The 27,800-nt window shown below is 45.1% G+C and overlaps 1 protein-coding gene across 1 annotated transcript; it reads right to left on the reverse strand.

Annotated features, from left to right (window-relative positions):
• Positions 1-5,813: 5,813 nt before the first annotated feature.
• LOC139651178 (adhesion G protein-coupled receptor B1-like) lies at positions 5,814-26,472 on the reverse strand. Its single transcript, XM_071528033.1, has 31 exons — positions 25,770-26,472; positions 24,385-24,534; positions 24,193-24,291; positions 23,778-23,942; positions 22,977-23,141; positions 21,097-21,261; positions 20,771-20,935; positions 20,560-20,661; positions 20,118-20,224; positions 19,759-19,953; positions 19,483-19,551; positions 18,028-18,136; positions 17,334-17,477; positions 17,022-17,091; positions 16,596-16,698; positions 16,120-16,163; positions 13,296-13,422; positions 9,702-9,805; positions 9,483-9,585; positions 9,179-9,329; positions 8,972-9,041; positions 8,789-8,855; positions 8,565-8,650; positions 8,181-8,352; positions 7,964-8,054; positions 7,803-7,847; positions 6,943-7,565; positions 6,788-6,823; positions 6,567-6,671; positions 6,252-6,302; positions 5,814-6,011 (listed from the first exon to the last, which is right to left on the reverse strand). The coding sequence occupies exons 1-31, from the start codon at positions 26,470-26,472 to the stop codon at positions 5,814-5,816; spliced, it is 4,584 nt and encodes a 1,527-aa protein (XP_071384134.1).
• Between the last annotated feature and the right edge of the window lie 1,328 nt (positions 26,473-27,800).

Raw genomic sequence — 27,800 nt, forward strand, 5'->3', positions numbered from 1 at the left:
CTAGAAGTGAGGTGAGTGGTCATACCCTCCAGGGAACCGCTCTCAGGAGACTGCTGGCGTTTGGTTATGACGCACAAACACAGCTGTAAGCCGCCACAGTTGCCATTTTGTCATTCATAGGTAAAGGAGTCACATGGGAGGCATTTTTTTTCAATGGCGCAATTATCTTTTTTTCAACGGCAATCAGAAGGGAGAGAGAGAGAAAGAGAGTGAGAGAGAACGAGAGAGAGAGAGGGAGACAGAGTAGAGAGAGAGAACAGTAGTATAGATGTGCTCCTATTAAGCCAATGAGAGACCATCATCTCACCCATATCAACCCCCACACCCCTCCTCCTTGTTCCTGCCTCCCTGATGTGCTGATTCAGTAAGTGGTCTGTGATTGCTTTAGATATCCATTTATATTCAACAGAAATTCCGCCATCAGAAACAACCCCAGCATTAGAGTCTACCCTCTGTATGTGTCACTCTCTCTGTGAGACAAAGGTATGATTTCAGCTGAAGGAGCCAGAAACAACGAATGGAGGTAATCATCAAAACCTGAAGGGTAAAGAAAGATTTTCCCCCATGTGATTACTTGTGACCGGCAATAAACACAGCATGACATACCTTCCACAGAACAGTAAATTTTATCCTGAGCTACTTCCAATGAGTGAGCAGACAGGAGTTCAGTGTCTTGCTTGAGGATGATTTGACAGGTGAAATGGATATTGATGGACACACAGTGGCTGGTTTCAGAGATTAAATCCACAACCTTTCAGTTATAACATGGTCTCTTTAACCACTAGGCCACCCTGGTGCCTCAAATACTAAATCATGTAACCGTAGACAGCATGCGAATGGCTTTGTGCGTATCACAGCATAATCCATGGCTGCATGCATAGAAAGTAGCCAGTTATCAAAGCTCTCTGCACTTTCACTGCTCTGCTCAGCCTTCTCTTCTCTCCCTGTAGTGCAACATGGCGCTCTCTGCAAAGAGCTTTGCGTTGAAACACTCGAGTCGATCCATCACAGCACCATGATGAACTCAAGTCGGTGATCATCATTAACGTGAATAACCACAATTCTAAATGGAATCAATAATATTTTCAGAATAGTGTTGATTTAATGTGACACTTCATTGATCCCTCATGAGGAAATTCTGTTTTTGCTTGCCCCCTCCAGGGAGGTCAGAGGTCAGGGTCTGCTGCAGAACTGTGCCGGTGGGATTCAGTGTGTCTTGTTCAAAAACACTTCAGCAGGGCGGCTGCTTGCCAACACACACAACATGAGCCTCAGCCCTCCACCACCAGGTCACTCTGGTGCATTTTTTGTGCCAGATTTTCTTGAAAATACTATTTTTGTAATCGTAATGTGTGTGAGGAATTTATATCATGCAGATTTATGTAATTTGAAAAGGGAAAGTTAACTGTGAATCATCAAGGTGTGAATCAAGTGGGTTCACTGAGTACACTGAGAGTACCCTCCATCTCATCCCTGACTGTCACCCAGGCTGAACACAGTGTTAATCAAAATTGATCTCTGCTCTTGTACTTTCTTTTTCTCAAGCATACTAAAGAGATTAACTACAATTTGTGTGTACCCAGAAGGAGTGAACACAATTCAGAGTTGACCTCGCTGCTGCTTCACACTTGACAATTGCATGACATTATTACTGCTGACTATCATTAGCAAGAACATGATTGCCTGAAGAAAGAACCAGTGTCTCCTCTCTCCGCCAGAGCCAGTCGCTCTGGGAGTTTAAAGACCTTCTCTTCTTTGCCCATCTTGAGGATTAGCATCTGCTGTTTCTATAGCAACAGCCTTCAATTAAGCGACAGCCAGGGCCTTGATGTTGTTGCCAGCAAGGTGCTAATTGATACTGGATTTCACAAGGGGGGGTGTGGAGATGAGATTGGGAGTTGTGAGGGGGCAGTAATCGACAGCTTTAGGATGTTATTAGCACTGGGGCTCTGTGTTTCTTCTGTAATGTATTGCAAATGCATTGCATTTTACACACACACACACACACACACACACACAAACACACACACACACACACTTGCCTCATATTTTATTATTGTGATTTTGATTGGATATAATGTTGTTACTACTAGCTGATGCTGCTGAGATCCAAGAGAGAGATGCTGTATGCATACAGATTTCATAGACCAGTATTGTTAATCAACAAGCAATCAATCAAAACTCACCAGTGAGAAATATCTAATGACACCTATTGGCTTCGGCTTGATTAGAACTATAAAAGCCAATACAACAGCTAAAATCTGACTGTGTGTCTGCCTGTCTGTCTGTCTGCCTGTCTGCTTGCCCATCTGTCTGTCTGCCTGTCTGCCTGTCTGTCTGTCTGTCTGTCTGCCTGCCTGTCTGCCTGTCTGTCTGTCTGTCTGTCTGCCTGTCTGTCTGCCTGTCTGTCTGTCTGTCTGCCTGTATGCCTGCCCGTCTGTCTGTCTGTCTGTATGCCTGCCTGCTCGTCTGTCTGTCTGTCTGTCTGTCTGTCTGCCTGTCTGCCTGCCTGCTCGTCTGTCTGTCTGTCTGTCTGTCTGTCTGTCTGTATGCCTGCCTGCTCGTCTGTCTGTCTGTCTGTCTGTCTGTCTGTATGCCTGCCTGCTCGTCTGTCTGTCTGTCTGTCTGTTTGCCTCTGATCATTGAAGTTGCAACTATCTGAAGATCATGGAATGGAATGAATAAAGTAGAAAATGAGGGGCTGCAGTGTCTCAAAAGCTGTTTTCAAACGCTGCAAAACTGCAGGGTTCAAACAGATTATTATGAATGCACACATAGAACTTGCATAGACTACATTTGGTATTAAAATAGGTTATTAACACAAATTGATCCACAGCTGTCACACGTTAATTACTTCTTGAGCCATAGTGAAAATTCTGCATATAGTGTGCTGATCCTTGATGTGGTCAGACACATGACGTTCATCACCCAAATCACATTCTTCCAACAGGAGCCTGTTACATTCTCCCCCTCAGTTGGATCAGTGAAACATGGCCTTACAGCTCAGCTCGCACACCAGCCAGTTTGCTCTCCAGCTGACCTCACAAAAGACGGATAATGCAAATCTTTTCTTTCTCATGTCTTGGAGGAGAATTACAGTACATGAGCTCAATTAAAATTGAGAACAAGAAGGGAGGAGGCAAAGTAAAGTGGCAATACAGCAGACAAAGCGAGCCAAACGATGTGTAAAGTTTTGAGAACATTTCCTATTTTTAAAAGAGGTCACAAATGATATTCTAACCTCTGTCACGTTTGTTTGTTTTCTCATTATTCAATTTTATATACCTACAATGGGCCGCACCGCCTGTGTTTTTTCTGTAATGGTTTGACTGCCTTGCTGCAAAGCATGGAAATAGAACAGAGGAGTGTTGCACTTTTATCATCTTAAAAGATTGCTTTTCTTTGTACCTGCGAATCATTTCTATATTTAGTGTGCAAAATGTTGCTAGAGGCTTTAATGTGACAAGCATTATGAAAAAACACATAACTAATACACAATCCATTTTCTCTGTTCTGTCTCACAACACATTGCAGCATTTTCCATTTTGTACAGTTTTATTTTTAGATACTCGCTTGTTTGGTTCGGGCTTTAGATATTGCTGTCAGAGAACATGGCAATTTGACTCTGGAGGTTGTTTGTTTTATGATTCTGGAACAATATACTATGTTATATTAAATGTTGTAGTTTCACAGCTTATTGCTGCCTCATATGAGAGAGGAGAAAGGTTCTACTTATCATTTTAACTCATTTATTTCTCAGGAATTGAGGACCACTCTCTTCATGTAATATAGATGTGTTTTATTAGAAATAAGTCACATTCATTTTGTGCTGTGAAAATTGTACATTTACAGGAGGAAAAACAGAAAATAAAAAAACAAAGTAGTGACAAGAAGATACAAATGGGGTCTTCAATACAAGTAACTCAAGGTATGAATTGGGCTGTGGGCGGGAAAGAGGAATAGAAGGGACAGGGGAATTGGTTGGTAGTACATACTGTTGAGTTACTGACAAGGTTATCAAAAACACACAGAAGACATGAGGTTCAGTTACTCTACGCTATATATATAGCGTCAAGTAAGAACAAATATCCTGAAGCACAGTTTAGAGATATTCATAGGCTATCATTCATTCTATATAATGTTTGCTTTATAGAAGTACAATTATCTACCTGTCACAGAGAGCTCCAAATATGGAGTCTTGTGCTAACAAACCTCTAGTGAATAAATTCCTTGAATTACTAATACAGATTTGTTATACAATATTCTCATAAAGCATCTATATGCTCTGTAAATATGAGGAACATGTTATAAAAGTTTTGAAACATCAGTAAGAAAAAACTCTGCCTAAATCTTAGTATCAGTCTTGCTTGAGCATCAAGCGCCCATCATATTGCACTAATTCACACTGATGGCTGAAAACACAAATATGTGTTGAAGTCTTGAGGACCTGACACTGTGGAAGTCAAATCAGAGCCAGGAGCCTCAGCTTAGTCCAAGAGTCCTGCAAGGCTGAGAAACAAAAGGGTGACGATGAAAGGTCTCACTGACCCTTGATCCACATATTCGACTTGGAAGAGCCTGCATTCTTTATGCCAGCTGAGAGGGGCAGTGGGATCTGTCGCTCTATCGGTCCCACCCTCGTGTTTTCAACCCAGCATTTCCCAGAAGTGCACTGCTCTTCCCGTGTGAGAGTCTGTGTTCATCCCGGTGCTGGTGTTTTGGTATGTAAGCAGAACGCTGGAGAAACCAGGACAAGCTGGGCAACTAACCACCACCTCCATCACCACTCAGTATGTTTGTCCCGATGCAGTCCGTATGGGCTCACAACACATCAGAGAAGTATTGAGTCTTTTTTTTTGGAGCCTAATGTTGTTGATCACAGTACAGAAAATCTTAAATTAATGTCTGACAGTCATGAGGGGAATAAAAAATAAAAATCAGTGCTAGAAACATAAATAATCAGGTAAAAATAAATATAATCATAATGTTAACAATAATCATTGGAAAAATAATGGTGATAACAACAGTAAGAAGTATAATGTTCAGCTCTATCAGCATGATCAAGCCTGGTCTCCAGTATAGACGTTGTATTCTCAGTACAGAGAGTCTCATGGAAGAGTCTAATGTGAAGCTCTTTAGAAGCAGTTCCACGTGTGAAGCAGTAGAAACAAATAAACAAATAAACAAATTAACAATAAGCCACAACACAAGTGAGTGTGCCCATCTACCAAAGTGCAGATTTAGACTCCAAGCATGAAGCTGGTCCCTTATGCTCTCGTGCCTTGTCCTTTTTTTTTGGAAGGTAAATTGGCTGAAAGCAGGAGCAGCCGAGAGTTTCCGGTCGGTCCTCCCGAGATGAGGGGAGGACGCACCGTTTTTTATTTTTTAACTTCTCCAAAGTGAGTTGAAGGATAAAAGAAGCACAGACATGTCGACCACATCTTCTGAACCCAAGCAGAAGGGTACAGGGAGACTCCCAGTGAAGGATCAATGGAACCACAGCCAGTCCTGGTCCATGGAAACCACTCATTGCTCAACTAACCCTTTGACCTCAACAGCACTCTTAACAAGTGACGTTTTTAAAGTCCACTCTGAGAAGCTACATCAAACAACACTATCACCTTGACTCCTCCATCTCTCCTCCTCTCCCTTCCTCCTTCTCTGGCTGAGGGTTTGAAGACATGGATTCTGGGACCTACTTCCTCACTTCGTTGGTTTCCTCTACTCTATCCATACAGGATCCCTGCTTTCTTTCCAAACCAAAAAGGTGACCGAGGTGAAATCAGGTGGCTCGCTAGCCCCCCTCCTCCCCCTCAGACCTCTGTCTGCAGGTCGATGATGTCCTGCCCCACCAGAGGGATGGTGGTGCCGGCCTTCTCCCACTCCACCGAGTGCAGCTCCAGGGGCGAGGCGGCCAGGGGCTCCAGGTCTTTGCGCACCCATGCAGGGGGCGACTGTGGTAATCCCCGGACTCCCTCCCACGGCCTCTCCATAGGGGGCTGCTGCTTGTCCTGTTGGGGGACAAAGAGGCAAAGCTTGAGTATTGATGTCATTAATCAACCCTAAGGTGCTCCTGATTTAATTGATACAAAAATGGGGCTGCGTTTCTTCAGAGGTGACTTGATATTAATGATAGTGATAGTCATGTTGTCATTTGGGTGAGTTATTCCATCTTGAGGCAAGTGTAATTATTGGATGGTGTGTCTTGTTTGTATAAATTTGAGACTGTGAGGTTGTATATAAACACTCACGCTGTGGTTCGTTTTGTCACTTCCTCCTGAAGACACACTCCATCTCACAGACTGTAAGAAGGAAGGAAGGAAATACATCCTTATTCAAATGGCCTCAAGGCAATGACAGCCATAGAAAAAACAGTGGTTGTTTTTAAGGTCATTGTTACACCACCAACAATAGTCTTATTCAAATTAAGACTAAGAACTTCTGCTCAAATTATTTCACTTAGAATTGCCTCTCTTATTTTTCTCTTTTTATCGTTTGTCCTTCATTCATTGTAAATTAATGATTTCATGGGAATGGATGTTGAGGACGTTAGCATGTTATGTTACCTTGCTGTCAGAAGCAGGGGACTCTCTGTCTTTGTCGGCATGATGTAACTTCCTGTTTAGGTCCTGGAACATGTTCTGGTGGCGCTTCTTTGTGTGCATAATCTTCTGCAGGAGACAAAGCAATAAAGAACAATCTATTATAAAAGTGTACACTCGTTATTATACATTGGATACATCATATATCATTTGTAATCCCTAGACACAATTCAAACAATATTTACCTCAAAATCTAACTCAGCATAACGGGACTTCTGTCTCTGTAAAGAGAGGGGAAGACAAAGAAATTCAGTTTAGTCTCAAATATGTATTAGAAACAATGTGTGAAAATGTTATTGTGCAAGAGGTACACCATCAGATCCTGAAACCACTGCCTTACCTCCAAGGAGCTCATGGACAGCGTGGAGATCGTCTCACTCTTGGACATCATGGAGTTCATGGACTCGAAGGTGTTCTCCAGGCTGCTGTGGGTGATGTGAGACTCGCTGGACATGTTGTGGATGTTCTGGACGGGCGAGTCTCTCTCCGAATACGACACGCTGACCTGGTCGGCGGGGAGCGACTTGATGGCGAAGGCGGCCTGCGGCTCGGCGAAGGGCCCGCTGAGGTGCATCAACCTGCTCTGGGGCAGCTGCTCCACGCTGATGTTGTATTTGGCTGTGTCGTCTTTGGGCTTGGACCTCAGGGTGGAGGTGGTGTTGGGCATGAGGACGTAGCCGCTGCCATCGGACATGCTGCCCTCGACCTGACTGCGAGCGAGATCGGCGTCCAGCTGCTTGAAGAGCTCTCCGTCGCAGACGTACACGGGCTTCCCGCAGGACGGGTCGACGCCTCCCGCCAGCCGACTCTTCTCTCTCTTCAGGGTGAGGGTGTGGCTGGAATACTCTGGGACGGCCTGCATGTGGCTCTTGTTGGGGTTGGATGGCAGGGTGTGGAAGTTGGAGCCCATGGGAAGGGGCAGCTGTGGAGGGGGCATCTTCTCCTCAGAGGAACTCTTCATGCCTTTTAAGACAAAGAGCCAAGACAGTGTGTTAAGTCTCTTCCTCATGCAAGAGAGAGTTAAAACTCATACAGGGTCATGTCATCTTCTGAAGCACTTTGTCTGAAAGGTTGGTTCAGTAAACATGCTCTCTCTCATACGTGATCAGATGGTTTAAGTGCATGTCTCACAGAAATTGGATTCTAAATGGAAAAATGGTTAAGGGGAAGAGGTAAAAGGAGATGTAAAAGGGGGCTCACCTTGTCTGCTGGAATCACCATCCTTTTCGAAATCAGACTGTTGATAAAAGGAGAGAAAAAAGTTCTATCAGTGCTTAATGCATGCACATATTCATTTGGGGATAAAATACAAGAAGCACTCAAGACATTAAAAAGGCAATAAGCCAGGAAACTTACCATAAGCTGGGTGTGGCCATTCTGAAGGGAACTGCCAGAATCTCCGTTGCCGTCGTCCTTACGGTCGACTACTCTGCACTTTACAGCCTCTTGAACCTAATGGAGAGAGGGACAACTGTCAGTTACATTCAAACTGCACCTCATATAATTTTAACCTCATAAACAAACAACCAAAACCACTTGACTGCCTCCACTTTGTCATAATTTTCAGTTTTTCCCTACCTCTCTGCGCAGGATGCAGTGGACCATGACGATGATGAAACCCTCCAGAGAGTCGAAGACGGCGAAGAGGATCTGGAAGAGGGCAGAGCGCCGGTCGGTGATGGCCAGGACAGCGGACATCCAGGTGAGCGCCAAGAGAGGCAGAACCACGCAGGAGCTCCACAGTGACGCCCTGCGGGATGGGAATACAACAGCAGCCTGGATTAAAAAAAAGGCTTGCACTAAACCACACTACCGTTTCCCTATTATTCACTGACAAAGCATTATTCTCTTGTCTGATGGTTAGGCAAGATATCAAAGCGCATCATCAATATACCAGTAATGGCACTGATGAGGGCGATAAGCTCCGTACTCTGGTGTACAGAGTAGATCAATAAGACCTACCCGGCTCTCTCCTTCAGCTTCACGTCGGTGATGCCGTCCTTGGACACCAGCTTGTTGAAGACCAGAATACCAATGACCATATTCACCTGTTAGCAAGAAAGATCATGGATGAGACAATGCCATGATGGGTACTGCATTTCAATACAGACTCCCTCAAAGTGCACTATTTTTTTATAATATGAAGCTATGTATTGTGATGGATCAGGATGTAAAGGAATACGAACCAGAACAACAGCTGCGGCAGGGCCAACAAAGGAGTAAAGGAGCCCACCCTCAAGAGACAGCCAGCAGCTAGAAAAGAGAGGGAGGAAAAATATTAATACTTGAGCATAAGGGAAGAGTGTTTTAAAAAAAACATGGAGAGAAAAGAGAAGGTGCTGAAGGAGGCGGGCTGAGAGTGAACTTACTAGTTAACAGTGCCATATCCCTTAGCCTTGGTGAAACCCACAGAAACAGCCACCACCAATGCAGGAAGCCCTGCAAGATAGGAAATAAGAAGGGGGAAAACATAAAGAGTCAAACTCTGATAAGACGAGAGAAGCAAATTGAGGAAAAGCGATACAGCAGAGACAGAATTAAAAGAGAGCTGTGAAAACAAAGGCAGGTGCTCCTACCCCAGCCTAAGCACAAGAAGCGCTTGCGGATGATGCGGTTGCGCAGACGACCTGTGACAGCCATGTAGGACTGCCAAGCTTCTGTCAGCACCCAGCAGAAAGAGGAGAGGAAAAAGAAGTGCAGGAAAGCGGCTACGAGAGTGCACACCACCTGAGGGAAGCCAGAAGGAGGGAGAGATAGAGAGGGGGGAAAAAAAGAGAGGAGAAAGTGTGTCAGTGGTGCTGCTACTTTCAAAGTCCCCAAAGCAGTGAGCTTCAGAGAGATTTAAAAGAGGGGTTACGATTGGCTGGTGCTGCGCCTTACCTTGTTGCGAGCCTGAGTCTGTCCGACGAGAATGAGGGCATTGGAGCATATAATGGAGAGGCAGAAGTTGATGAGGATAACGGAGCGCTCGGAGCGAATGTACCTGGAGTTTTGGAAAAAGGAGAAGAAAAGCGTGAGTGAGTGGAGGAGAGAGAACAGCGCACGGCGTACAAAGTTAGACGCTGACATGGCCGGACTTTGCTCGTAGGGGGCACTTACTTCCAGACGGAGACGTAGATGATGATGAGGAGCAGCAGGGTGAGAGAGGAGACCCCACAGCCAACGATGAGAGTCACGGACGGGAGCAGTGCCTTGTCCATGATCTGCAGAGAGGAGACAAGACCACATGCCTCTTAGAGAGAGCTGTACCCTGCTTACTAATACACATTCACGCAAAAAACGGGCAGAGAGAAAACCAGTCTAGGCACACACACACACACACACACACACACACTAGCGAGGCTTCTGGGTGTGTGCTATCTGCAATAGCAGACAGCTCCCTGTAGGCAAACAGTTGAATGGCATAATTAGGCCACGGCTGAGGCAAGGTGACCCCAAGGTGAACATGTCAGAAAGATGGAGCAGCCAACTAAACACATGGCCGAGGTCACTGCGCTTCTCCATTGAGCTTTTGAGTCAGCAAATGAGGCGAGGAGGATACAGCACATATATCTCCCTCCACTAGGCGGAGGGGGGGGGGGGTGTTTAATTCCCATGTGGGGTTGCTGCATTCAGTCATTAGTTTGAGCTGCTACAGCAACCCTCTAATTATCGACAGCCATTTTGAGCTTCTCGTTTCCCCCCTCCCCTTTTAAATCTGTAGCTGTATTTTTGCACTTTCTTGCTGTGTGTGTGTGTGTGAATATGCAGCTCCTTGCCCGTCCCTGCAGGAGTGGACAGGTGGACCATTATCACCTGTGCATTAATCTGCCACCCCCTGCCCTGCTGATCTCTGACAGCAGCTTAGCGCCTGACACTGCCAGCGGCGGTGACCGTCCCATGTCTCAGACAGCCAGGGCAGCGAACCCCTGGTGGCAGCCGCAGAGGAGGGGATGTTTCTGCCCCGTCTTCCCTGCTGTTGCTTCAGCTGGAGGGGCAACGGGGCAATGCCGCAAACAAAGCCCTCGCTGCCTGGTTGGCACACCTACACGCTCCCGAAAGCTAATTGGGTAGGCTCACTGCCTGCGTAGCCTTTGTCTGTCTCACACCTACTCTAGGGGCTTTCGTGAGGATTTGAGTTAATCTAACACCTCTGATTAATCTCCATCACTGCAGAGTATGTGGGCCGGATGAAATCATAAGAGGTGGGGGCTGCAAATGACGAAGCCTTCATTGACAAATGGTGTGATTACATTTTTTGATAAGGGCTTGTAATGTGTTGAGAAAGAAAAAAAAGGCGAGAAAGGGCTAAGTGGCTTGCTAAAGGTGAGGGAGAAAATGTCTTCAAATGTAATAAATCTGTTGATGTCAAATTGGCACAGATAGAGGGGAGAGAAATAGAAACTGCTTTGGCCTTCATTTGATTTATAAAGGCCATAAATTGTTATATTGCTAGCGTACTCAACGCATGCCATCAAATCCGTTTGGCATTGTTGATTGTGTCTCTGAGGCCAAAACGGTAGAAGAATACAGTTCCTCTGTCTCTATCTCCATCTGTGCTCCACATAGACCTTGCTGATATCAAAGCACAGCTGGTGAAGCCCGGCCTACGGCAGCCAAAGACTAATTTAGTGTGGCAAATTTGTTTCGAAATCTATCCAACTACATCAGAAGCCCCCCAAAACAGATGGCAGATAGCAGAGCAGTGAGCTGCTTCTACCTTTACTGAATCTGGGGGAAAAAAATAACTGAGGCAATACAGTATGTTCTGTCCCCTCTCTCTTCCCAATCTCTCTATCTGGGTTGATGCTTGCACCATGGGCCACTGAGTGAAATCCAGACAGCCAGTGTGACCTAAATATGAGGCATGTCTTCTGCCTGTCCTTGAACGAATCCCATGTTCTCATTTTCCACAAATCTGGCAGGGGAAGCAAAAAATGAGGAGAGGAAAAAATCCCACAGAGGAACCCTTAACCAGTGAACATTTTCATTTGTGTTTAAAATTGATTACCCAGAGCACACAACACTAATTGGGGTCTATTGGTCAAGGGCATGCGCTGGACTTAACTAGGTGGGCTGCTCCCACCGGGCCGTCATGCGTCCAACACACATGATCATGCAGGAGTCCAGAAATCAGACCATGTCGAATGAGAGCTAAAACACTGCAGTATCTGGGTGTTTTTCCCATCTCTTCACTCCTCCTCTCTCTGTCTCGCTCCTCGCTGGTGTTCCTCACACAGCTCGCAGGCGGACGTTATTGAAAATGTCCACAGCACACACATCAAAGGATGGATGGAGAGGCGGGTGGGGGAGAGGAGGGACCATCAATGCATGACCAGACGTCTGTCTCTCATTGGTCACCCTCTCTGGCATTTTCAGAGTGAGACTCGCCACTGTGGCCAAAGAGGTGGGAGGAGGAAGAGGGAGGTAATCGGGAATTCAGAGATATTGGCAGACAGAATGATTGGCGCAGCTGCCTTTTTACTGTCGCGGGAGGTTGAAAGGAGGGAGTATGTGCATCTTATACCAAATATAGGAGGCGCTGTTCAGATTGGCAACAGCCAGACAAATTAAATCTAGGGTGTAAACAACAGGTTGGGGACAGAAAAAGCCCAGACTGGATGGGTTTGGCAGCATCCAGTGCAGAAAAATTATGCAGCCCGAATTCACTGACTGAATTTCACAACCTGTTTTGCATACCTGTGTGTGTGTGTATCCATTGCCAATATGGTTAGAGGAAAGCAATTGAATGCACAATTAAAACACACAGCAAGGGGAATATATGCATTTCCGAATTGATGTAGGCAGACATCTGTTGATTGTGGTTGTTATTTTGTGTGCAGCAGCAAACTCAGTTGCACAGCAGAAACGGGCACACCATTTTCTCTCACCCTGGGGGGGGAGAGGGAGGGGGTGTTCAGAGGAGGGAGGGGCTGTGTGTGTTTTCTCCTCAGCATCTCAGTTACCAAAAAATCACACAGACCGAGTTTGCGCTGCAGAAGCCGTTACCAGGGCAACTAGAGAGCGAGCTGCTTCGGAGGCGCACAATCTACGGGGGGAAATTACACATTGTCTTTGAGCAAAGAAATATACAGCTATGCGTAATGTCAGAATTCAGTAATCAAAAGCATCCAGTGCGCACTCCCAAGTTCTCCTGCTCAAACTCTGTATGCAAAACCCTGCGCTGTTGCAAGATCATGCATATTCCAAAAAATGCATTTCAACCCCAGAAAACAGGCTAGTGAATCAGAAATGTTGTGATTAAATGAATATTTTAAAATGAATATTTGCTCACTTTTCACATAAGCAAATAATTGACATCGGCTATCTCCTTCTGCTGCTACAATAATCTTTTTTTTTAGCCAATTATTAATTTGATTGCAAACGAATGCCAAGTTAAGCCCATGCAAAATCGACAAGGGAATACGCTATTCACATTTTTCCCCCCCGTTATTCTGAAACCTATATGCCATTTCTGCATCTCAACATGTTGCTCAGTTATCTGCCTCAATAAAACACCAGGCTGTAATTCTTTGCTCAATGGCACCTGCACAGAGACAAAAGACGGGCATGCAGCGCTACAGCGAATCGCTCGAAAACAACGACTACCTTCACATTTTCTCACACACACACACACACACACACACCGAACGAACATTAAGATATAGCGGAGATGGGAAGAAAAAAAACACGGTGAAGAGGCAGAACACTTACCGAGTCGAGGTTTATCCGCGCTAAAATGGCGAAGGTGGAGAGGCTGTCACACACGCATTTGGTTCTGAATGAATCAACGGGGACCGCTCTGCAGCTCCGAGCAGACCAAGAGCCGAGCAGGGAGGAACTGCACAGGCAAGACAGAGAGAGGCAGCGACGGGTTAGGGCACACTGCTACTGCTATGAGATGTGCTTTGAAATCTCTCATGTGAAGCTCTCTTAAGGGAAAACACATTTTAATTTTATATAGCCTGGATATGAAAAAAAAAAACTCGTATAGTATAGAGAGTCATACACCCATCAGGTTGAAATAGTAAATAGCCCAATGCAGAGGAATGCTTAGATTGGATATAAGAGTCAAATACTGATATAATTGGCTCTCTGATTCAGTCAGTAAAACAAACATTGTTTCATATAACCTGAGGTGCTCAGTGGCATGCAGCTCAGGAAAGACAAGCCTTGATGATGGCTATGGCATTTATGAGATTAATAGCCATCTGTGCCATGATTAATACTGATAGGCTATCATGAAATTCATTATTAGCATAATCTTCATCATTTCTCGCAATTGGCAATCTTTCCTCAGGAGCACTAGACATGAGACGGTTGGCAACACTTGCTCCAGTGTTCAAGAGGGGACAAAGGACAATGTGTTCCCTCTTTCGTAACAGAAGGTGGTTTGGATGGGAATATGAGGAGAATATGAACAATGATTATTTATCCATGAGTGGTACATTATACATCCACACTTTACATAACAAAAAACAAACGAAAAATAAATAAATCTTGACTTGACCTCACCAGAGACATACACTATTATTCTGTTATACTTGGAGTCTGTGCCAAGGCCTGACCAGACAAAGGTTGCATATATTTTGACAAAAAATATGAGGGAGATCTTTGAAAGATGTGAATGATCAGATCTTTCTAAGGTCTAAGCAAACAATATATTTTGTACACTCAAAAAAACAAACAAACAAAGAATATGGATAAGGTCATCTTTCAAGTCATGCACCCACGTTTGCAGCTATTGTCTGATGAGATGAATCGACTATTTCAAATTTGTTCTGACACGTTAGATAAAGCACTCAGGATCTGCTATTGTGTGTAAACAGCAGCAGCAGATGCCAGCAGGTAGAATAGCACAGAGGAGGTGAGGCGTGGAGCAGCGTCCCGGGGCTGTGACCGACCGACTGGTGGAAATAAAATGCCTTCATAGCCAGCAGCTCCAGCCTAACATGAGCCTGGTGCAGAGTGCCACACACGCGCAGGGCCGCAGGGCGGAAAATATCATGGCAGCTAACGTGGGCACGGCATCTTACAAGGCTCGGCTGCACCGTTTAATGTGTATTTCATTGCCTTGTTTGACTTTTCACATCATGCAGATGGGTTAAATGTTGTGTGGTGAAGTGTGATGGAAAGTAGGTCCTGCTCATTCCCGGGGGGGTAAGAGATGCTGAGGGCTCAAAAAAGGCAGCTTGTACATTTGGACATGCATGTGTGCACTCTTTATCTCTCTCTGATCTTGTGCTTTCATGTCATGAAAAGCTGCAGAACCTTTTATTTGTATACATCTTCTATATTATTTAAAGTTTATTGGTAGAGGATGTGATGGAGGGGGTAATAAATGGAGTGCTTCCTCTGTTGAGCCTGCTCTCTAAACCAAACGTATGCAGCTTTGGATATAAACATTGACCCAAACTGTGCCATCAGCCTGGGCGTCCTCGCCATTTCAACTGTCTGTATCCTTCCATTAGTCACATCCGCTGTCCAAAATGAATCTAATTTGACTAGAGGCACGTCACCCTCTCTCCTGAAAGTATATGACTTAATTACATCTTCTCCTCTTTCTCTTCTTCTCCTACTCTTTTTTTTTCCTTCAGTCATTCTCACTCTTGCTTTGCTTTGCTCTGGTGGTGTGTTGTGGCTATGGATGTTGTAGTAGTGTATGTGGGAAGGTGTTTGGGTTGTCTAGGTGCGGGTGGAAGCTCAATGCATTTCACTGCTTATCTGTACTCCACAAGTGTACAAATCTATCTAAATGCAAATGGTCCACCTGCGTATGCTTCAGGAGGGCAAAGTGGGCCCGGGGCTGATTGATCCGGGCCAGGCCACTAGCAGCGCCTTTTCATAATTCATTCAAATGCATCTAAGCATCTTTGAGAACTCCCACACGCCATAGCCATTAACCTCGGCAATGACAGATGAACGTGAGCAGGAGGCGAGCAGCCATTGTCTTTAGATTGATACTCTACGGTCTGACCTGCAGGGACGCTCCAATGAATTTACTCACTGATGTATGTAATGAGGTTCGAAGTGTCGCCTGTGTGTGTGTGTGTGTGTGTGTGTGTGTGTGTGTGTGTGTTTTTCTCCGCTCTGGATGTGGTTCATCTAAAGCGATCAGTCAGACTGTTAGATCAGAGTGGAGCTGCTGTTCTGAGGATCATTGAGGTTGTCGTGTCTTAAGTCCATCTGTCATGCAGTAAGTATGTCAGACAGATGAACAAGCCTGGTGCTTCTGGCTGGGAGAGATGGGTCAACGTGCCTCGGTGTCGCTCTGTCCTCCTTGTCGGAAATGATTGACATAAAAAAATAGATGCAACATTATTGCTCTGTGTCTGGTGAGTGTAGAGCTGCGGGGCCTGAATGCTCATATGCAGTGACAGATGCGTGACTGAAAGGACCTCGGCGGCGGGCAAAGAGATAAACAACAACAACAAACGCTATCACCAGATGAGCCAACGAGGCCACCCAGGACAGAAATTGATGATGATTGATGGGTGTACACACGTTTAAGGAGAAAACAAACTCAGTCACCACTTACGTTTCACTCTCGTCCCAGGAGAGGCAGGTCTCGTTGATGGTGCCCTGTAAGAGAGGCAGACAGAGAAGGCGGAGTGAGGAATCTCTTGAAGAAAGGGAAATGTGTAGGTTTGACGTGTGACCAGTGCACAGTTGGAACAGCGTACTATCGATGTGTGAGATGCAACAGCTTGCGGCCAGCCACCTGCCCACATTTCTCGCCACCGTCCCCCGTCATACATGCCCTAAACTAAAAACAGCTTCTAATCAGTCACACAAACTCCTAACTGCACATGATTATTCATAATTATCCATTCACGCTTTGGTTCTGCTGTGATGTTTTTGGTTTTCAACTGACACAAGTAAAAGTAAAAGTCATAGTGTCACTGCAAATGTCAACAAAATGTCAAACTCTGTGTACCGTGGTGAGCAAACACCCAGAGGGGGGTGGATGTTTTTTGTAAGGCGACATTAGATGGGTAACTACTGAACACTTACATTGTGGAGGTGGGGGAACTCGATCTCAACAGGAGATGACACAAGAGTTGGAGTGGGCTTGACGATCACTGTCACCACCTTGGAGTTGAGGAGTGTGGTGTTACTGCAGAGAGAGAGAGGAGAGAAAACAGTTAGTGTGGTTAAAATGAGGCAGAAAAAAACATGGACGAGGTTTGATACAATTCGTGCCAATCAATTCAGGCCTACTAACATGGAAATTAATTGTTGTTTACAGCTTTTACAGCTTCAAAATCATGTAAAACAGATATGTAGCTGTCACATGCTGTCAGTCCTTGACAAATGTCAAGAGTGAAAAAATCACTATACAAAAACAAATTCAGTAGTAGTGACACTGTCTTTCAACAGGGGGCGCCAAACTGCAATTACAGAATTTAAATCTTGTAAAGGTGGAACAGTGGTATTTACCTCTGGAAGGAGAGAATGGAAGCAAGGTTCCTGTAGAGGACGATGCCAGTCACAAAAGCAGTGGTGCCTTCTGAAAAGAACAAACATGCCTCATTAGACTCAAGTTCATAAGACTGCAAAACAGTTTATCTCCATATCCTCATTTAAACGATCATGTCTGACAGCTCTTTCCGCTTTAAAATAATTTTGCAGTGAGTTCCATGAAGAAGGAGCAGAGAACACATTTGGCACTTAGGCATTTCTACCTGAATTTCAGTTCTGACGACAGGACAGATAACAAAAAAGGTGCGGAGTGAGTGTGAAGGGTCTCACCAGACTGATCGATGGACAGAGCGTCACGGGACACACTGATCTTCTCCTCAGAGGTCCTGACCCAGTCCAGCATTCCCCTCCAGCCCTTCACAGGGAAGGTGAAGTTGGAGCTCATAGTAGTGGGGCGCTTATGGATGCTCAGCACTAGGAAGGACAGAGATAGAGAGACGGGGGCCTCGTTAGCAAGCATTACCGGTGATCTCTAAGTCCCAGGCTCTGTTGGCTGAAGAATTGTCTGAATGAACTGTGGCAAGTGGTGCCAGGGACATTTTGGCAACATGCGTCATGTGTGTCTGACCGGAGGAGTTATTTGGTACTGAATCCTGTGAGAATGTCACCTTAACCAAGAGTGAGAAAAACTGCATAACACAAGACAGAGTCATTCAGAGTGTGAATTTTTTTCTTTTGCAGTATGTAACAGCTTGATTAGCTTATGCAAAGCCATATGTGTGTCATGCTAAATATACTTATGATCAGCTGCCTGCACTGAGTAATATATTGACGATGGCCCTATGTATGGTATAGCTGATGGACTTGCCACTGTGTCAAAGTGATAATTGATGCATTTTGCTGCTTATATAGACTCCCATTCACAGGCATGATTGAGATTGATGCACTCTCTGGCGGGAGAAAGGACAAATCATCCTGACTAGACATAAGCAGAGAGCAGCTGGCAGAGGAAATTAGCGCTCACCTAAATTCTCAGTGACTTCATAAATGTCCTGAAAGCCACTCATTTGCATCCCAATCATGTTCACAAAGTCCTCAACAAGGCGCAGGAACTCCTTGATGTTGGCACCCATCTGGATGGAAAGCAGATAGAAAGAGGGATGGAGGTAGAGTCAGAAAGAGAAAAGAGGGGGAAAACAGGAGAGAGGGAAAATGAATCTAGAGCTTGGTCACATTATATACATTTTATTAAGCATTTAGGCAAGACTACTATGTATTGAGAGAAAAACCTTTGCATATATATGTCTACATCTCTCACTGTTATATCAGTGCAGCTACTAGTTCTTATTTCTTCAGAGCACTCAACACTGAAATATATAAAAAAAGCACTACTGGCTGCTATGCAACCTCGGAACTTCCTTAGGGCCATAAATGGGCAGGCTGTTGATTCATACTCCGTTTTTTTTTTTGTCCTCTCCCTCTCATTCAGTGGAAGGGAGGGGGGGCTGGCTGGCTTGCGTGTCTCTGACGCAGAACTGCAGCAATGTGGGCGCAAGGTGTGTGCATGTGTGTGATGCGCTGTCTGCGTCTCCTTACAACTGCCATCGGTATGTAGGCCGGCATAGAGACGCACAGATTGGAGAGTGGGTGCCGTGATTCTATCGCCCTATTTCTCTATTTTGCGTTGAAGAGCTCGCCACCTCTCATCACACTGGCCTTGGTAATTCACTGTACAGTTTCAATTAATGCTCCCAATGCGTATCGAGGGCCTTTTGTATTCTTCACCTCTCTGTGCACGTCTTTTCTTTAAGTGTGTGTAGGATGCTTGACAACTACGAATGTGTTTCTTCACATAGTATATTAGAGATACTGAGAGTGGACAAATGTCATTAAAAATACTGAAAAATGATGTCAACAGGTGGTCATATTGCCATGATAGACACATCAGAAGTTTTGGAATAATGTAAAAAAAAACATAAGACTAATGGATGTTTATTATCTGTTGTAAGAATATCTTATGTGCATGATGAGTTGGAATGGTTTGGTTTTGGTTGATAGAAGTCTGTAACACTGTGCAGCCTTTTGAGGTAGAGCTAGATAATTAGATGGGCTCTGGACATGACATTTGTTGTGTTTTTTTCTCTCATTAATGTCTCATCTTAGCCCGTTTTAGCCGTTAGTGTCATATTCCCATTGCAGTCTGTCTAATCCAATGGTCGGGTGAGTAAAAGGATATTTGGGAGTGTTAAACAGTGGAAGAGAAGAGTCACTGGTCACCATTCACTGCATCTCTTTCACCCTCATTTTCACACTCACACACTATTCACACCAACTTGCCAAACACACCCAGAAAACATTCTCCCCTAATTTGTCCCACACACACTCATCCCATCACAGGAACGCTAGCATAACAGACTTATTTTCTCCCCCACTCATATTCACACTGGATCGCTCATGCATACACCCTCTTATCACTTACCAGCTGTGCCTCCTCCCATTTGTCACGATGTTCCTCCTTCAGTAAGTTGCTGATTGTCTGTACGTAGTTCTGCAGATCATTAAATGGAGGCAGAGGTGTGAGAGGATACCAAATGCAGCCTAATTAAAAACTATTTTTGGTCAGAGAAGCATGAGATTCTATGAAAACTACTCCATAAACTTAGTTCTCAATATGTAAGTGTAGAAGACATCACCAAAGAAACACTACAACCTTTATTTTCAGTTGTAGATAAGATAAGATAACATTTCAGCTTACCTCTACATCTGCATTGCTGAGTCTCAGGCTGGTTCCCCTGTACAGCTCAGTGGTGTTCTTCAGGATTTCGACGACGGCCAACAGGTCTCCACTGTACTTTGCCCCCTCATCTGAAGAGAATCTCAGGCGTGAAATCACCTCGGAGACTCCGTCCACCCCCTGACCCCTCTGTGCCTTGGAGACGTAGTCCTGAGTCTACAGGAGGAGAGCCGAGAGGTTAATCTAAATCCTTGACATTCTCTGGCTTGAGTACACTACTGGGAAATTAGCAATATGAGAACACAACAGATGAGGCATTCACCATTTTAATTAGGGTACTCCTGATAATGATTTTCCAGGCTAAGGGTCAACTGACTTACCAGCATCTGAATAGTCTCATAGTTCTTGGAGACACACTTGATGTGAGTTGGGTTCTCCCAGAAGGCGAGACCTACAGCGTCGAGGGTGCACCGGCGCAGGATCAGACCTGGTTATAAGAGAAAGTACTTGTGGTTGGCATGATGGGAGATGATAAACAATTAAATATGTCCAAGCAAATGTAATCAAACAAAATGGATAAAGTGCATGAGGCTTTCAGATGAAGAAACATTTACGTCCACTTCAGGCTTTTAGATGATTTTCAAATGTCACACAACACTAATTTGCAGTGTTGTGCACATTCATCACTGGGGCCAGTAGAGGTTGTGTGCTTTCAAGTGATGTGTCACATTCACAATTGAATGCACAGTTGCAAGTGTGTTGGTTGTTTGAAAACACTTTGAAACAGACTTATATGGTCCTTTGTCATTATTGCCACGGTACCTGTAGCATCAGCAGGGCAGCCGACTGCAGCCATGTCCCCAGCAGGAGTTCTCTTCCACACAACATCTCCAGTATTTTCCTCAGGACAGATCTCATGGGGCTCTGAACGGTTACAAACATCATATTATCATGTTGTATCAAGCAATATGTGAGCAAATTGTCTTGCATACTGGAATATATTACAGTGTTGCTACATGTTGGAGTCACTGACCTGGGCATCTCCTCTCATTGCAGTGCCTCTGCTCTCCCTTCTCTCCAGGACAAGGTTCTCCACCAAAGAAAGGCCCTTCGCAGACTCTGTGTCTCTGCTGGATTCCCCCACCACAAGTCTTACTGCAGCTGCCCCAAGAGCTCCATGACTGCCAGCGCCCATCAACTAAAGACAGAGAATAATACACACCATGAGCTCTGACTTCTGATATGTCTGATAGACTTACATCACTATTCATTGACCTTTCACTTGCATTTCTTTTAACATTTTGGATGGCAGTTACTCTAATTAGACTGGATGTTGAAACTGGGACAGTGTTTATTTACCGGGACATTCTTTCAGGAAGCAGTTGGCCGTCTCCTTCCAGCTGCCATGGCACTCGGAGCCCCCGTAGGACGGCCCGTTGCACTCCCGTGTTCTCTGCATGGTACCGTTGGAGCAAGAGGCAGAGCATGCACTCCAGGCAGCCCATTCATTCCAGGATCCATCCACTAGAGGGAAGCAGAGAGATGCAGATACGCAGGGAGTGAGTGAGCAGCACAAGGACAAGACAGACCCTCAGGCCACAGCCATCACGGCACACTCACTGATGCTATTAACATTTCACATGACCTACTTTGACTGAGTTTAAGTGAAACAGAAAGTTGATGCTCAGTGGATTGTCCTTCAAGCACCACCACAGGTGCCTCTCAACCTTGAAGGTCCGCTGTCCTCAAAACTAAAATCAAATCACTGTCGCTGTGTGGATTAAGAGAGCTGTTGAGTGCAGTGTGTTTAGCTGAGGGGATCACTCTGTGAAGAGCAGTGCAGACCCACACAGCCTTGGCCTTGTGCACTAATGAGTGACCTTGGATGGAAGATAATGAGTGTGTTTTTCTAATATTTCTCAAAACAAACACTAGGGTGGGGTTAATTGGAAGCCTCTGGAGGAAACTGTTTTCCGTTGCACCCACAGTTCCCCTCATTAGGAGCCTTTCAGCCCATCTGACTGGCCAGTGAACTTCTTCACTCACCCAAGCCCCAGTTTTTTGTCATAATGGGAACAGACAAGGGGCATGACTCAATGTTACTCTTAATAGTATATCAAACACTATTTTATCTGTATTTAATAAAGGGCGGAGAAACATTGATAAGAGGGAATACATAGAAAAGTAGTTAGAAAAAACAACCAAAATACTTAATAGTGCTCATATTTACAGATTTAATTTTGGGGGATAACAGTCTTGAAAAGATCAAAGTACTTAGCCCAAAAAGAAGAAATCAATCATAATTGCTATCAAATGTTGCCCTAAAAGACAGGAAAATTGATGGTGTAAAATGCAAAGTGTTAAAAAAAAGCCAAAATTGGTTAAAATAAATATTTCTATCATATTAAATGGACTATTAAGGATGAATCAATTTTCAAAGCCCTTCAATTTCAGATGAAATGTGTAATCATCTCTCAGTAATGACTTTGCCCACAACAACCCATCCCCAGCTACAGACTTTTATAGTAATTCTGTTGTGGTGCACGGAGCCATCTGCTGGTCTTAGTACGGAATTGCAACAAGGCAGGCAATATAATTGGATGGAGCAAGAAATCAGTTTTTTAAGCACACAAATGATAATTCCTTAACCTGGCAATAGGTGGAAAATGTGCAACGTTCAAACTGTAGTTGTGAGTCGAAAACGAGTTTACTCTCAGAGCCTGAGTAGGTGGCGGAGTAGAAAAGAACTACGGGTTTAATATATTGAGTGACCATGAGGAGAGTGTGAGTCACCACCAGTTATTATAAAGCCACTGACTAACGCCTGAGGCATTTGTTCTGTAGGTGCGTCAGATGTAATGTCAGCCTGCCACTGCTGCTGCTGTTTGTGCTGGTGGTGATGCCATTAAGTTGTGTAATTGCCACTCAGGTGTATGAATCAGTTAGTAGGAAGAGTGGGGGTCAAGTATCATAGCTTTGTAAGTGTGGTTTATTAGACTAATGGATAAGCCCACAGAAATAATGATCAGTACTGTGTGACAAATGGCAATTTTGATTTATAATAGGAAATAATGTGACCTAGTGTATGTGTATGTATTTTGCATCATATCATATCATATCATATCATATCATATCATATCATATCATGTCATAGTGTTATTTTCAACACTGCAAAAAATCTAAAATATCAGAGATGTCAGTAAAAAAAAAGCTAAATCCCTTTGAGCTCTCTGACTCACCTGGGCAGACGGCGATGTTGCAGAACTTGGTTTGCTTGGCGGGGCCGCGGCAAGGCTCTCCTCCATGCTGGGGCTGCTTGCACGTGCGGGACCGGTCACGATAACCACGACCGCAGGTGGAGGAGCACAGGCTCCAGGGGGCCCACTCATCCCAAGCACCATCAACTGTGCAAAAATAAGAAAGTTATAGTGTTTATATGTGAAGTTTCTTTTTTTTGTGTGTGTGATATTTTTATGAAATAGTTATGCTTTGTTTGTTTGAAAATGAACAACGTGCAACTGCTATTGTGATTGTCTAGTACTTTCTCTGCTTTATAGAGAGGTTCAGAATCAATATTTAAATTTCATAGGCTGAATGGGTATATTTTGTAAACTCTCCACTAGGTGGAGTAGTGCTCCATACTATCTCTCAGACAGCTACTCTGAATGTACAAAATATTAGGGACATCTTCCTGATACTGAGTTGCAGCGTCTTTTTGCACAATCCACATCTCAATTGTCTCAAAGCTTAAAAGTCCTTCTCTAGCTTTAAGTACATCTCCTTTGTGATTGGTAGAGATTTATTAAATGAAATCAATGACGGATAATGGCTTTTACCTGGATTCACCTCATCAGTGCACTTCATGAAAAGATCGAGCATCCCTAATATTTTGCACACTCAGTGTATATCAAACTCTCTCTCCTCTCTCTCTCTCTCTCTCACTCTCTCTCTCTCTCTCTCTCCTTCTTTCACACACACACACACACACACACACACACACACACACACACACACACTAGGAACTGGAGCCAGGCACTAACCGGGGCAGACAGCGCTGTTGTTGCAGGGCCGGTTCTCACGGAGGGGTCCAGTGCACTGGGTGGTGTAGGAGGCAGTGACACAGAAGCGGGTGCGGCTCTGCCAGCCCTCCCCGCAGGTGACTGAACACACACTCCAGGGGGACCACTCATCTGTAACGGCGTCCACTGCAAACAGCATGGAATAGTGGGTCAGCACACAAGGCCCTTAACATCTGGAAAGCTAAATCTAAACAGCTGTGTAGCTGATTGAAAGTTCAGATTGAACTTTGTCATACTGTGTTCCTACTTGTTGAGTTTTGTCACATTTAGTTTCTGCGATTCAATGTTCTTATAAGCCCAGCCTTTTTAAAAAAAATCTCACCTGCAGAGTAATTTTTAAAAACTTACGAAACTTTCTGAACCAGTCTCATCTCACCTGTTTGGGTTGCAACAACTCCGTGGTTAGGATCTTCAACGTTGTCTCTCTTCAAGCCAATGATGGACCGCAGGGCTTGGCTCCTGGTGCGCACTTTGCCTGTGAGAATGTGATGGATGTATGATTATTGAATCGAACCTGGCTCACCTGCGGACAAGTGCTGCAAACTAAATGATTGACAGGTGGGCTCACCAATGCAGGGCTGAGGGTTGCAGGCCTGTCCTTCTTCAACTATGCCCTTGCAGACACCATCCTCTGGCTGACAGGCTCGGCTGCGCACCTGGACTCCGCCACCGCACTCTTGGCTGCATTCTGACCAGCGGCCCCACCCGCTCCAGCCCTCTGCAGGAAGAGATGGGGAGAGGAACAAATTGGAGGTTAGGAAATAACAAATTGCTTGAGATTACTGTAATCTGGTTAAACACTGGTGAAAGGTAATCTACTGTTACTGAAAACAAAAAGTAATAACTTAATGTTTTGTAGATTTCAGAGGTAATCCAAAAGTAAAGTACAGCAGAGTTGTGCTACTGAGTTGGTGTAATCCAATTGATTAGAATATTAATCATAATCTTAAACAGGTGTTCAGGAATCTGCAACTAGTAAGTAAACTTCCCAATGCTGAGGGTGACATGTTCACGTGGCATTGTGGCAGTATTGTAGTGGAGCTCACACTTTGCACCTTGATGTCTATTCAAACTAATGTGCCTCAGTAAACTTTGCATGTAAGAACAGGAAGTGAGTCATATCTGTGCGATGCGCAGGGTGATTACTGGAGAATGTGGACAAGGACGACTCTTTGTGAGCAGAACCAAACACTCAAGTTGATAGATGTTCCATTTGAAATGGTGATTGTTTGCTTTCAACCACTCGGTGTGAACGGCGGCAGAGCGGTGCGTAAGGCCGGCTGGTGTGTTGCCATGGCTACCACAAGTGCTGCGCTTCGATTTCCGCTGCCAGCTGACTATGAGGGCTTTGTGCTCTTTTCTGCCCCCCACCTACCACACACACACCCTCTATCTCTCACCAAAACCCCCGCTCTTTGCCAAGCAGCCCCACACCCTCAAAGGTTTTGCAACCTAATATGCCTGCCTTGGACAAAATGGAGAGTTAGTGCTGTGTGCGGTCCAGGTAGTCTTGCCACTTAGGCTTGAAGGAGCACCGGCGTATTTCCCTAACACCTTTGATTTACTTCTCATTACTTTGGGGCAGCAGAGGGCACATCCTCTGCCTGTGTCCCGGCTCTACAGGCATGGATCATTACCCTCGACAGCCCCTCAGACACAAACAGGGGCTAATGGAAAATAGCGGGGCTGGAGATGGCCCACGGAGCTGTGGAGTCCTGGAGAACATCACCCCCCATCAGCAACAACACAACAATCTAGTCTGGTGGATGTCATTACAAAACAACATAATAAAGTGGGGGATTACACAGTTTTTGTTTGTTTCTTTTGAGGTGAGATGTTTTGATAAACCTCATGGTCTTACTTACACAATGCATATTCTTAAAATGTTTTCTCTGTGAAAAAAACAAAACAAAACCCAAACTCAGTGCAGCTGTGCACACGTGTCCAACTTACTCATGATCTCAGCATCACGTCCGTTGTCTCTGGGGACTGGGAGGCATTTCTCAACGTAGACTCCGCCTCTGTAGCAGCTGCCTGGCTTCCTCTGTGGGGTCTCCCAGCACTGACATGGGGTGTTCATGATACCGCAGGGGTTGTCATGGGTGCTACTGGACAGGCACTTTTCCAGCCACTGGCACAGCATTTGGCAGGCAGGCATGCTTGGGTTCCTCTTCCCCACAACCAGAAACTCGGCCTTGAACTCGCTGACGTCGCTCTCTCCCTCCACCATCTCCAGGCTGTGTCTCGTTGCCACCTTGCGGATCTGCAGGAACTGTTTGCTGGACTCCAGGTAGGTGACGGTGGTTGAAGCGTCGCACAGCCGGACCACCTCGTCGAAGCTCTCCATACCCAGGTAGGTGCGAGAAGTCTCGATGAAGGAGTCAAACTGGAAGGTCTTGATCTGGCGGGGCACGCAGGAGTCAGTGGGCTTGGTGATTTTCATGTAGACGTTGTAGCGTCGTGGGTCAGGGTTCTGCAGGGTCCAGGAGCACGGCGTGGAGGGCAGGGCGACAGCAGAGGAGAACACACCGAAGAAGCGGCTCTGTTCCAGGGTGGCGCAGGTGGCAGAGGCCGGGCCGGACGGAGTGCAGGAGGTCAAACCAAAGAAGAGCAGGACGAGGGCCACACAGGGGCCGGAAAGTGCTGACCACGCCATTGGGCCGGCTTAGATAGAGGAGGATCTTCTTGCTTCGGTGATTGCTGGTTTAACCTGCTTTTTTTCCTCTCTCTGTCTTCTTTGTTGTGATGTTACTTCAGTTGCTTCAGATGTTTTGACTGATCGCTGTGATCCCTCTGAAGAACTAGATAGGGTTTATGGGCTTTAGTGAATCAGACAGTCTGTCATGTCTGTATCAAAGATGGTGCTGCAGGGAAACAGGGAAATCAAAAGGAGAAAAAAAATATCCATTAGTCAGTGTGTTGCAACATCTCAATAATCAGAACAGAACACCAGATATCACAGTGTGCACAGTATGCAGGATAATAGCATCCTCCAAGTAAAATGTGAGTTTTCTCTCTAGATGTTAACTGGACACGACACACAATATTCCCCTGATCATCTGAGTTCTATACAGCTCCCCCTCACTGCAGGGATTTGTCTCTGATCTGTCTAACAGTGTGTTTCAGTGCAGATTCAGTGATCTAAAATGCCCAGACTTTGGGACATAATTGCTGTGGTACTGCAATTACAGTCCTTCACAGCAGGCTGGTATCTCCAAGCTCTTGCTCTTTCCTCCCACACACTGAACTGCCGCGATCCAAGTGCGTCAGACTGACGTCCATAGAAGCATTGCTATTGGCAACCACAGACGCTTATCAGTTCCGTTTTTTATACAATGCATGAACATTATACAATGTTCCTCGTATTGAGCAGTAAACAAGATTGATGGTTAGTCTGTGACCGTGGCAAAAGCATAATTAGCTATCCTGCCTTGGCATTCCACTGATTGCTTGGGCAATATTTCCTCAGTTACATACCAATACATGAAGAACAGATGTTTCAAACAAATGGATGACAACTGACTGTCCTGCAACTATTAATGCAAATGCATGCATGTTAAGGCAGATGCATGCACATTAGTTCCACCACTTCTAAACTTGAGTGACTTGCTAAAAGGCACTGAAAAAACAATTGATGCAACGGGAGGAAATGACAATTCATTCGAATGCTATGGCATGCATTCGAATGAGCATGCATTCTCATAAAGTATTCCTAAATTTTCTCCACTTAGTTTATTTCCATATAACTCAATTCAACATGCTCTATATACTTTATCCTGTGGAGACAGTGACCTGACCTGTATGACTAAATCTGCCTGGCCCGGGAGAAAAAGCACACAGGATCAGTATCAAGGTCGTTGTGCTTGACTGGATGAACTGAGGTGACTGGAGCCGCTCCTTGGAGCCAAAAAGACAGGAGGAAACACTGTTGCTCAGCAACATCTTTCACACGCATACTCCTTCTCACGTGTGCCAGGCTGTCCT

The sequence above is a fragment of the Centroberyx affinis genome, unplaced genomic scaffold, assembly GCF_046629955.1.
Source record: "Centroberyx affinis isolate AG114_WGS23_722 - 3 ecotype Tasmania unplaced genomic scaffold, CSIRO-AGI_Caff_v1 ptg001602l_1, whole genome shotgun sequence".
Classification (NCBI taxonomy): domain Eukaryota; kingdom Metazoa; phylum Chordata; class Actinopteri; order Beryciformes; family Berycidae; genus Centroberyx; species Centroberyx affinis.

Bases quoted from the DNA above. Each gene is read 5' to 3' on its own strand.
- LOC139651178 (XM_071528033.1), bottom strand. From the start codon at position 26,472: ATGGCGTGGTCAGCACTTTCCGGCCCCTGTGTGGCCCTCGTCCTGCTC. The intron at 18,137-19,482 runs GTAAGTGATAAG...CTTTCCATCCAG, and splicing joins AATGGGAGGAGGCACAGCTG to ATGGGTGCCAACATCAAGGA. The intron at 16,164-16,595 runs GTAAGTGTTCAG...CCTCTCTTACAG, and splicing joins AGTTCCCCCACCTCCACAAT to GGCACCATCAACGAGACCTG.